This window comes from Solea senegalensis, unplaced genomic scaffold, assembly GCF_019176455.1.
Source record: "Solea senegalensis isolate Sse05_10M unplaced genomic scaffold, IFAPA_SoseM_1 scf7180000016018, whole genome shotgun sequence".
NCBI classification, from domain to species: domain Eukaryota; kingdom Metazoa; phylum Chordata; class Actinopteri; order Pleuronectiformes; family Soleidae; genus Solea; species Solea senegalensis.
Window position 1 is genome coordinate 48,621 of NW_025321552.1, and position 12,526 is coordinate 61,146.

Here is a 12,526-nt window from a genome sequence, read left to right on the forward strand (position 1 = left end):
ATATAATATAATATAATATAATATAATATAATATAATATAATATAATATGATATGATATAATATGATATAATATAATATAATATAATATATAATATAATATAATATGATATGATATAATATGATATAATAATATATAATATAATATAATATAATATAATATAATATGATATGATATAATATGATATAATATAATATAATATAATATAATATAATATATAATATAATATAATATAATATAATATAAAATAATATATAATATAATATAATATAATATAATATAATATAATATATAATATAATTGCTGTGTTTAGCTTTAATTTTACATTATTTTCTGAGTGACTGAATGTTGTGAAGAAATCATGTTTCATCACATAATGAAACACACACACGCACTTACGTGGTCACGGTCTGTCCTCACACCGTCTCACCGCAATATTATATTCAATATATCCAAATTACACGTGGATATAGATTCACCATATAGACCGAACAATTGAGCTTTTATTTTTTAAATTGTTCTTAAAATGTTCTATTTTTCTAAAATGACTGTACTCGGTGTCTTTGTATGTGTGTGTACGCGCGTTCTTGCTCTCTCAAGGGATTTGAAAGTATTGTTGTTGTTTGGTCACATCACAATGTTTTATATATATATATTTACACATTGTTATAATATAAAAACTTATCATATATGAATAAATGTGCCGCATTTTCTCGATTCCGATTAAATAGGTCTCGTATTTGTTTCTGCTTGTATAATATTATTCTTATTATTGATAAAAATGATAATGATAATAATAATAATAATAATAATAATAATAATAATAACAATAATAATAATAGTACCAATACTATTGTTATTATTATTATTATTATTGTTATTATTATTATTGTTATTATATTCGAATTCACCGTGACAATAAAACCGCGGAGCGTTGAATGAAAGCAGATGAAAACGACTTGTTGTTCTTGAAGAGTTCACTGTTGTCTCGTGTGTTTCTCACACTGAGTTTTATCGTTCGTTTATTTCACAGAGATAATACACGCGCGGGTTTAGGCCGCACTGTGTGTGTGTGTGTGTGTGTGTGTGTGTGTGACTGCGCGAGGGTGAGAGGATGAGCCGCTAAGTGTTTGTGGACGCTATGAACTCTATGAAATAGACAATTAGAAAATAACGGTGATTATTTTTTTAATATATTTTTTACCTCTCCAAAGTTTTAATTGTATCGAAATTCAAATACAAATTCAGAAAACTCAGTAACTTTGTAACGTTGTATCACCACAGTAACGTTGTATCACCACAGTAACGTAACGTCCATGTGGAGACACTGTCGATGTGTGCTTGTTTTTTTATGACAGCCAAAGAATAATATGGAAAATCTGTGTATTACATTTCAACGGAAATTCAATTGAGCGTCTTTGAAATAGCGGCAGCAGAAAATAAATAAAATGTTTTGTTATCATTATTCGTATTATTAACAATAATAATAATGATATAATAATAATAATAATAATAATAATAGCAATACATTTGACTTTTAAATGTTGTGTCCACATTTACAGCAGGACGGTAAGTGATGTCTCATATTTACTGTAAAGACATTTACAAAAGCAACAATGAATTCTCAATGTGACTGAAAAGTCGAGCGCGCGATGTCTCTCTGATTTCCGAGCCTCCCGCCGTCACTTGAACGACTCGTTTCCATGGCAACATACACACACACACACACACACACACACACACACACACAAAGCTAGGAGCGAGTCTCGTTTGTGCAGGTTCATATTTAAAGGAGGCAGGAATGAGACATTAAAACATCGAAAAAGAAGAAGTTTGTGGATCAAAGTCATGAAAGAGCCACACTTTGAAGAAGCTGCTTTAAGGTGAAGATAAAGGTAATAAACAACAACAAGCAGAAAACAGCAACAAGAATGTCTTCTCGCGAGTTTCTGAGACGTCTCTCTGAAGAGGAGCGAGAGTTGTATGAAAAAAAAGTAGCAGCTGCAGAGTTTTACCGACGCAACAGAATCCCGGAGGAGATCGAGAAAGTTCTGAATCAGCTGTTCCTGCTGCAGCCCGCGGACATTCATGGATACATGGTAAGAACACGTCCTCATCCTCCTCTTACTGCTGCTACTGCTGCTGATGTTACTGCTGCTACTGCTGCTGATGTTACTGCTGCTACTGCTGCTGATGTTACTGCTGCTGCTGCCGCTGATGTTACTACTGCTGCTGCTACCGCTCGTCGATGTTACCAAGGAGGAGTGATGAATGCTACCGTTGATGTTACCGCCGCTAATGCCGATGTCACCGCCGCTGATGATGCCACGCCGCCGATTACCGCCGCCGCCGATTACCACCGCTGCCGCCGTTACCACCGCCGCCGCCACCGCTGCTGCCGTTGATGTTACTGCCGCTACCGTTGCTGATGTCGTTGCCGATGTTACCGCCGCTACCGCCGCTGATGCCACTGCCGCCGTTGCCGTACGATGTTACCACTGCTGCTCGCCGCCGATGCCACCACCGCCGCCGCTACTTACCGCTGCCGCTGCCGATGTTACCGCCGCCAATGCTGCTGGTTCCTGACCGCTGCCGCCGTATTACCGCCGCTACGTTACTGCCGCCGCTGTTACTACCGCCGCCGCCGATGTTACTGCTGCCGCTTCGCTGCTGCTGATGTTACTGCTACTGCTGTTGGAATTGTACACCTCAGCAGGTGGCTGTTATTGGAGTCGTTTCCTTGGTTACAGTCAATACAATACTTTGGTCTTTTTGGTAGTGACTTCCAGTTGGTACTCACTAGAGGAGCTCTCTGTAGAGTCCAGCAGTTCCTGGAGTCCTTCTGGTGAGGTAGCTATCAGCGCTATGTCATTGGCAAAGCGGAGGTTGTTTAAAATCCTGCTGCTTACATGGACACCAATCATGGGCTGATTCCCTCATTACTGCAGAATGACGTTGACAACAAGCAGCCTTGTCTGTTAGGTCATCTTCACTGTCACTGCTGCTTGCTGGTCTCTGTACAGATTCCTTAACAACTTGACCAAACGCCCTGAGATTCCTTTTGTTTCCATCACCTTCCATAACTGAGTTAACATGTGTCTCTGAGGTGTACTGCAGGTATAAATCAAGTAAAAGGCTGGAAAAACTTTTATGTGGCAACCTCCAAAGAATGTGAATGTGGGAGTCTTTGAGTCCTTCATTGATTGTTTTTTGTTTGTTTGTTTTTTTTGGCACTTTAGGCAAATTACTTTGCAAACCTCTCTGCTCCACCAAGGATCAACAGGCTGAAGGGCTGGGAGGTTTATGATACAAGAGGACAACTGTCCGTTGAGGTGGAGGTCTTCTGCATCATCCAAAACAAAGAACAGGTAAACATCCATGTGCCATGTTTTGCCTTCCACTGCAGTCTCCACCGCACCCTCTCCCACTGCTTACAGGAAGTCCAATCCTGGCTCTCCTCTAACTTCCTTAAATATAAAAACAATCAAACTCAGGTCCTACTCATTGGTACAAATCCACACTTGTGTGCTTTCCTTCACTGCCCACATCAGTAACATCTCGGTCTGTAATATCAGTCGTCTCCGCCCCTCAGTCACACACACAGCACCGCCATCCTCGTCCATCCCGCCTTGATTACTGCAACTCTCTCCTCTTTGGTCTCCAAGTGGTCCAAAACTCCTCCATAGAGCACATCACCCCCGTCGCAAACTGAATCTAATATAAGATCCTTCTCACCCTCAAAACTCTCCACAATCTTTCCCCCTCTGACCTTTCTGACCTCCTTCATCCTCACACTCCCTAAACTCCATAAAAATGTATCTTTTAGCGAAAAAACCACATTCTTAAATGATGAAAATAGATTTAATGTGTTGAGTGAGGGCGATCAGTAAAGCCGAGTAACACTCAGTCAAAACTCAAGCCTGACTCAGGGCTTTACCATTCCAAAGCAAACCATGATGGAAACACAACGGGAGTCAGGAGCACAACACTGTCAGATCTCTACCAGCACGTTTAGTTTCCTCTGAGTTTAAGCTTTGATCAGGGAACAAAGGCTCTTTGATTTACATTGTTAGTGTAATGATAAGAATGAACAGGTGAATGCTCATCATTGATGTCGTGCTCCTCCCTCTCAGAGCATGTGCTCAGCTTCTGTCTCGAGCTGCTTTGGGCTCAAGGAGACTTCAGAGGACTGGAGAGCAAAGGCTGACCACGTGATGACTGCTGTTCAGTGGATCAAGGAACCTCTGAACTGCATGCTGAAGGACCAGAACCCCTGTGACCAATCACAAGTGGACCAGACACTCAGGTACTGCTCAAAAGCTTCTCGACAGCGATGCATTTTTTGGAGGTTGTGCAATGAAAAAGATCCTGATTGAATTACAAACCCTAACTGGGTCATTTTCAGGGGATTGGTTTGTTGATCGGGATCTGGAGGCTCTCCTCGGAGACTTAAAGTATATACTTTATTCTGCTTTTGTGAATCTTCTGTAACTGCACAGCAATTTCATCAAAGCACGCTACCAGGAGGAGGAGGACAGACAGAAGAAGAAGAAGGAGGAGGAGGAGGAGGAGGAGAAGGAGGAGTGTGGTTCAGCCAGCAGCTCAGAGGTGCTGTTTCCGCCTTCACCACCTGCTGCACCAGCTAAAGACAAAAAGAGTGCTGACAAGGGTACGATGCACTGTTTGCTTTTAATATCATTTCTCCAGGTGACATGGTTGTGCGCTGGTGTGCGCTGGTTTGCACTGGTGGCTCACAGCACAAAGGTTCCCAGTTCAAACCTTTGTTTAACCCAGAGCTTTGTGACGTGTGTGTGTGTGTGTGTTTTCTCTCAGAACTCATTTAGGTTAGAGGAAGTGGAAACTCTAAAGTGACAGTGATGATGAGTGTTGTGTCTGTAGATCAGTGACATTGTTCAGGAAGTACCTGAGATCCAGCTCTGACACAAACATGGCAGTATTATTATTTTTAGATACATCCACATTACACCAATTTCATTTCAATATATGCGTCAATCCTGCTCCAGATGTGGTTGCCATCCACATTATTATTGCTGTGTTTTATTTTTGAAAGCCCTGGGTGAAAGTTTGGATAATCAGCAGGAAAATAAGAGAATAACAACCATGATTTTCCAATGATTTATAAAGGATCAACTCTAGAAGGTGAAAATATCTTTACAGATGATTAATCTTTATCATTCTAAAGGACCGACCTCTGTCACTGATGTTGTTTCAGGTAAAAAGAATAGCGTTGTAGAGAAGCCGTTGCCTCCAGCTGAACCACCGGAGCCAGTTCTTCCTGGGAGTTTGGCCATCGGGTCACTTTCTCTGGCTGTTGCTAAAACTGGGGCCAAATTAAAAGACGTCCCTCTCTACAGATATATAGCAGCTCTGAGGGAGCCAGAGGTTAGATCACACACATTCACACATTCATGCCAACACTACACACACACTGACAGTAACATAAAACCGGCTTCAGTCTCCAGCTCAGTTTCACATCCCCACCTGCTTGGTGACTCTGCTGAGCTGTGGGAAGACGTCTCCTGGAAAACTGAGTTTAATGGAGGAAGTCATCCTGATTCCAAAAGTGGGACAACGAGTCAAACAGGTATGAATATTTATTTATAGTCATTAACATCACTGACAAACAGATTCTCAGAAAGAGAATCCAGCTGTGGGAGGGGCCGTGGAGGTCAGGTGCAGGGTCGAAGGTGAGGACCATGACAGTCCGACCCTTGGCTGCAGAAGGTGGGCTCTAGGGGTGTGGAATGTCACCTCTCTGGTGGGTAAGGAGCCTGAGCTTGTGCACGAGGTTCTGACTAGATATAGTCGGGCTCGCCTCGACACACAGCTTGGGCTTTGGCTTTTGGAACCAGGAGTTGCCCTTGGAGAGAGGCGCAGAGTGGGTGTGGGCAAACTCATTGCCCTCTGGCTCAGGGCCTGTACATTGGGGTTCACCCCGGTAGATGAGAGGGTAGCCTCCCTCTGTGTTTGGGTGGGGGGGATGGGTGCTCACTGTTGTTTGTGCCTATGCACCGAACAGCTGAGTACCCACCCTTTTTGGAGTCCCTGGAGGGGGTAATAGAAAGTGCTCCTGCTGGGGATTCCCTTGTTCTGCTGGGGTACTTCAATGCCCTGGGTAAACACTCAGGTACGAAGCATGCTGCGTGCTCGCTCCACTGCATTTAAATCAGGCAGCGAAGCTGAGTACAAAACTGCCAAGTACAGACTGAGACACGCCATCACAGCGGCAAAGAGGCAGTACAGAGAGAAGCTGGACAGCTTCTATTCCACTGCTGACTCTGGGCGGATGTGGAGGGGCCTGCAGCACATCACAGACCACAAGACCACCACCAGCACCATCAGTTCCACAGACAACCTGCCAGACGACCTCAACACTTTCTACACCCGCTTTGAGGCTACAACAAACAACACAGGGACACACACACACACCTGGACCACTGGACCCCCCTCACCACCACCAACAGTCTCTTCAGGTCAGGTCCACAAAGTCCTGAAGAAAATCAACCCCCACAAGGCAGCAGGACCAGACAACATCCCTGGCCGTGCACTCAGAGCATGTGCTAACGAGCTGGCTGATGTCTTCACATCCATATTCAACCTCTCCCTAAACCAGAGCATCGTTCCCTCCTGCTTCAAAACAACAACCATCGTCCCCCTCCCCAAGAAGAGCCCACCCACTTGCCTGAATGACTACAGACCAGTAGCACTCACTCCTATCATAATGAAGTGTTTCGAGAGAGTGGTGCTGGCGCACATTCAGAGCAGCATCCCGGATTCACTGGACCCCCTGCAGTACGCCTACCGACCCAACAGGTCCACCACCGACGCTATCACAGCTGTCCTCCACCACTCCCTGTCCCACCTGGAAAACAAGGAGTCCTACATCAGGATACTCTTTGTAGACTACAGCTCCGCCTTCAACACGGTCATCCCCTACAAACTCACCCACAAGCTGTCCACCCTTGGCATTCACCCCACCCTCTGCGACTGGCTCCTTGACTTCCTGACTGGCAGACCCCAGACTGTCAGGATTGGCAAGGCGTCAGCCAGCATCATCACAAACATTGGCACTCCACAAGGATGTGTCCTCAGCCCCATCCTCTACACCCTGTTCACACATGACTGTGTCGCCTCCCATAAAGACAACATCATCCTGAAGTTTGCTGACGACACTGCAGTGATAGGATGCATCACTGCGGCGGACGAAGCGGCCTACAGGACGGAGGTGGACAGTCTGGTTTCTTGGTGCGAGGACAACAACCTCACCCTAAACACAGACAAGACGAAGGAGATGATAGTGGACATGAGGAAGGAGAGGAGACCTCACCAACCACTGTTTATCCGGGATCTTGAAGTGGAGCGGGTGAGCAGCTTTAAGTACCTCGGGGTCCACATCACTGAGGACTTCACATGGACCACCAACACAACACAGCTGCTCAAGAAAGCACAGCAACGGCTGTATTTTCTGAGGAGGCTGAGGAAGTTTGGCATGTCGACAAAGATCCTCAGCAACTTCTACAGCTGTGTCGTGGAGAGCAGTCTGACCAACTGCATCAGCGCGTGGTACGGCAGCACTACAGCCATGGACCGCAAACGCCTGCAGAGAGTGGTAAAGACAGCTGAGAGGATCACCAGGTCCCCACTGCCCTCACTGCACAGCATCTACCACCGCAGAGTCCACAGGAGAGCTGCCACCATCATCAAAGACAGCACCCACCCACAACATGGACTGTTTACACTCCTGCCCTCAGGACGGAGGTACAGGAGTGCCAAATGCAGGACAACCCGTCTAAAGAACTCTTTTTACCCCACTGCCATCAGAATCCTCAACAGCTGAACAGGACTACAATAATCCTGTCACCTGGTTACACTGTCACTTTAATCTGTTACCGTCACTTTAAAACCTGAAACATGTCACTTTAAATCTGTTAAACTGCACAACCAGTATTCACTTTATGTACAGTTCTTATTTCTTGTTTATATGCATATGTTTACACTTATTTTATGCATATATGTTATGTTAGTTTTTTTTGTAATATTCTCATTCCTTGCATATATGCATATGTTTACACTTATTTTATGCATATATGTTATTTTAGTTTCTTGTAATATTTATATTTTTCTTATGTATATTTATACTTTTCTACTTTATGCTGGTGTTTTTTGAGTGGACAGCAAAGTAAGAATTTCATTGTACAGGGAAACGTGTTTCTTTACTGTGCATATGACAATAAACACTTTGAATCTTGAATCTTGAATGCTTATGTGGGCAATGACAGTGAGACACCGGTTCTGTTCATATTGGACAGAATTTATAGACACAGTCAGGGCATTGAGGGAGTCCAGTTTGGTGGGCTCAGGATTGGGTCTCTGCTTTTTGCAGATGATGTGGCCCTGTTTGCTTCATTGGGCCGTGATCTTCAACTCTCACTGGAGCGGTTTGCTCAGTCAGCACCTCCAAATCAGAGACCGTGGTCCGCAACCGGAAAAGGGTGGAGTGCCCTCTTTGGGTCGGGGGTGAGGTCCTGCCCCATGTGGAGGAGATAAAGTATCTCCGGGGGCCTGTTCACGAGCGGGAGATCGACAGACGGATTGGTGCGGCATCTGCAGTAATGTGGGCTCAGCATCGGTCTGTCTTGGTGAAGAATTTACCGGTCGACCTACGTTCCTATCCTCACCTATGGTCACGAGCTGTGGTTAGTGACTGAAAGAACGAGATCGTGGATACAAGCGGCCAAAATGGGTTTCCTCCGCAGGGTGTCTGGGCTCTCCCTTAGAGACAGGGTGAGAAGCTCGGTCAACCGGGAGAGGCTCAGAGTAGAGCTGCTCCTCCACATCGAGAGGAGCCAGATGAGGTGGCTCGGGCACCTGGTTAGGGCGCCTCCTGGACGCCTCCCTGGTGAGGTGTTCCGGGCGGTTAATCATACTGTAATTGTGACATGATCAGTGTTTACTGATGAGCCTTTAAAGTATGAAAGTGACTCTATGTAGATCAACAAGTGAAGACATGTTTGAGTTTTCCTTCACTTATCTGTAGTAATAAGTTGATGTCTGTGCTCATATGTCACATCTCACAGATGTTCAGATCAGTCTTTGATCCATTTCTGAAACGTCGGCCGCTGACAGTGATTTGAATAAAGTCGATTGCCTCCTTTGTTGTTGCTATAATGTGATCGCTAAGGCAACTGCGTTTGTCTGTTCTCACTTTTCTCCGGAGCTTTCATGAAACATGCTGACCTGTAAACTTCTCCCACAGATCATCACAATGACCTCTGAGTTGCAGAAGGAGATGATGAGAATAATGAACACTTCAACTAAAGCCGGGGTGAGGGACGTCGCTGTTTATTCACTGTCGCAGAGAAGGAATAAAGAGTTCATGCAAGAATTATGGCAGATCAGAAAAAAACAAAATGAATGGTGGAGGCAGGACTGAAAGCTTTTCTGAAAGATTAAATATACAAAGAAGGTTATTATGTCTCTGTGATCTCTCATGTTGAAATTAACTCAGGTATTTAGGCGTGGAAAAGCTTTACCTTCACACAGATTTGTCTCTGCCATTGTTCCATGACCTCATCACACAAACACAATCACACACAAATCCTTTAATAACCTTGAAATTCCATCTAATGTCGTGCACATGTAGTTTTTGTTGTTGTACTTGTTACAGTGTGATGTCTGTTGTTCTCAAGGCCGCTCACGTTGCTCTGCATGAGAGTGGAGCACCGGCTGTGAGCTTCGAGAGACCCGAGCAGCCTCTGGAGCTCATCGCTGAAGCCTGTGCTAACCTTGGACTGGAGCTGGGTAAAGACTTCCATTTAGCAGTGAACTGTGCTGCTCGTCAACTCGTGGACTATGTACGTGGTAGTCAGCCGAACACTGCTACAGTACAGAGAGGAAGGAAACTACATTTGCTTTTCTTGTCTTCCTCTTCAGTCTAAAGGGAAGTATGAAGTGTCAGCAGGAGTTTTAAAGTCTCCAGATGAATTAGTGGACATGTACCATGTGCTCATCAGCAAAAACCCAGCTGTGGTGGCTTTAATCGACCCCATCAGGAAAGAGGTGAGTTTGCAACGTCAACGTTTGGTCAAAATAGATGGGATTGTGTATATATACATATATATGTATGTATGTATGTGTATATGCATACATATATACATACATGTATGTATTTATACATATACATGTATATGTATAAATGTGTTATCAGACATCAACAAACAAGCCAAGATCCCCTGAGATGACCAATGAATAGGCTTCCATGCTTGTGCCCTCCACAATTATTCATTTTTATGTTTATATACTTTATTTATATACTGAATGACCTCTGTGTTCACACCCACACTGGACTCACAAACTCACACACACAGACATTGATGCGTTGACACATTGCCGTTTCTATTATTGCTCTAAAGAAACCAAAACAAACCTTTGAGATTCTCTGATCATTCCCAGAGCTCTGCACAGACTCAAAAGACGCAGCGCGATGTGTACATTCCAGCATGAAAAGTCACTGAACACACTTAAAAAGTGAAGGGAGGTCAGAGCTGCAATTCTGAAATATTATAAGTTATAATAGTTATTTCAATATAACTTTCCAAGCAACAGTGTGACTGTCGGCCAATCACATCAATATGCAAACCAGTCAAATGAGACTAAACCACAGACTTAGACTTTTGATTTTATCCTCAGGACAAAGATCAGTGGGAGAAGCTGAGAAACGTCATAGGAAACACGTGTTCACTGCTCTGCGACACCACGTACGAGTCAAAGGCTCCGCCCCCTCCTGGAGTCACAGGGCACATATTAAAACACGTCCACGACATAACAGTCAGCGACTTGGTCCGCATCACTTCAGAGCGCCGAGGTAACACGTGACAGAATCGCAGTCAATCATAGAAGATGTTTGAAAATCATTACACTCTGTGTGTGTGTGTTTGTCTGTGTGTGTGTGTTTGTGTGTGCGTGTGTCTGTGTGTGTTTGTGTCTGTTTGTGTGTGTGTCTGTGTGTGTGTCTGTTTGTGTGTGTGTGTGTCTGTGTGTGTGTTGTGTGTCTGTGTGTGTCTGTGTGTGTGTGTGTCTTTTGTGTGTGTGTGTGCGTGTGTGTGTGTGTGTGTGTGTGTGTGTGTGTGTGTGCCTGTGTGTGCCTGTGTGTCTGTTTGTGTTTGTGTGTGCGTGTGTGTGTCTGTGCGTGTGTCTGTGTCTGTTTTTGTGTGTGTGTGTGTGTGTGTGTGTGTGTTGACCTGCAGGTTCAGTGTTGATGGGACCAGCTGTGAGCCCTGCAGCAGCAGCAGCAGCAGCAGCAGCAGCAGCAGTGACTCTCTGGCCGACATAGTAAGTGTGTGTGTGTGTGTGTGTTTCATGAACTGATCAGAGGTCAGCTCTCTCATGACTCATGTTGCAGTGTTACAGTAGAACGCTTCTTAAAGTCTGCTAATATTGACACGTGTATGAAGAACAGAAGCTCTCTCTCTTTGTTAAATGGTTCCAAAAGTAACAGAACACAGATCTTCTCCTTATTTGTTGTTAGTGGCAGATTCTGGATCTGTGTTCCTTTTGTAGTCAGGAAAGTAGATCATTTCCATTTTCTAATGAAAGTGTAGGGTGTGGACGTCTGTACTGACCTGTGATCAAAGACCAGGTTCACAGTGTGAACATCAGTGTAGGAGATATTTTTGTACTTTAGGTTCACTGTTGTCTTTGTACTGATGGAACAATTACTGCATTTCATTGTCTGTCTGTCTGTCTGTCTGCCTGCCTGCCTGCCTGCCTGCAGGCTGTGGGTTTGGGGCTGGACTATGTCAAACTGGGAGGTCTGAGTGGCGCTGAGAGGATGACTAAATACAACCGGCTCATTTCTATAGAAGAGGAACTGGCCCAACAAGGAATCCTGGGTGGGTTGTTTTTTTTTTACATTCCTCCTCCTCCTCCTCTTCATCGTCTTCTTTTTTTCTTTAAACTGGACAGAAAAAAGCAGACAAAGAGCGACAGAGAGAAAGAAATGGAACCAAACATGAAGCATCTGTGTGTGAGTGTGTGTTGAACACAGATTATACACAGAAACAAATACTTTCCCATCCATCATGAGGGACACTGGACAGTTATGTGTGTATGTGTGTTTGTGTATTCAGCAGCAGCAGCAGCAGCAGTGATGCGGTGATGTGTTCCAGCTTTTGTCCATTCACTTCCATTCATTTCATTATTTTCTCTTGTTACAGTCTCCAAACAGAAGCACTCCCCTCCACTGCTGCTTGAAAAACTAAAAAAGCAGCAGCAGCAGCAGCCTACAGAGCAGCAGCAGCAGCAGCCTACAGAGCAGCAACCCATAGAGACGCAGCAGCAGCAGCAGAGAAAGCAGTGACGAGGCCTGAGAGGAAAACACAGCCTCTCTCCAGCTTGTCTTTCCACTCTTGTTAATTCTATTCAAAGGTCCAGGACATTTAACATTTAAGAAGCTGAAATTAGAATACTTTGTATAAGTGTATAATTGCTTTAAATCACAAGTGTCA

The 12,526-nt window shown here is 44.4% G+C and overlaps 1 protein-coding gene and 1 long non-coding RNA gene across 2 annotated transcripts; both read left to right on the forward strand.

Moving 5' to 3' along the window:
• Positions 1-1,721: 1,721 nt before the first annotated feature.
• Positions 1,722-11,295, forward strand: eno4 (enolase 4; the record flags this gene model as incomplete). The annotated part of the gene is made up of 11 exons (XM_044017910.1): positions 1,722-2,098; positions 3,239-3,367; positions 4,133-4,305; positions 4,499-4,668; positions 5,233-5,402; positions 5,476-5,604; positions 9,277-9,345; positions 9,710-9,874; positions 9,954-10,079; positions 10,710-10,884; positions 11,267-11,295. Coding segments are annotated over exons 1-11 (1,503 nt in total), but the record flags the coding sequence as incomplete, so codon positions are not given.
• Positions 11,296-11,321: 26 nt separating this feature from the next.
• On the forward strand, positions 11,322-12,321 carry LOC122762713. The gene is made up of 3 exons (XR_006358760.1): positions 11,322-11,351; positions 11,794-11,911; positions 12,236-12,321. It is a non-coding gene; the product is annotated as an uncharacterized LOC122762713 (long non-coding RNA).
• The last annotated feature ends 205 nt before the right edge of the window (positions 12,322-12,526 follow it).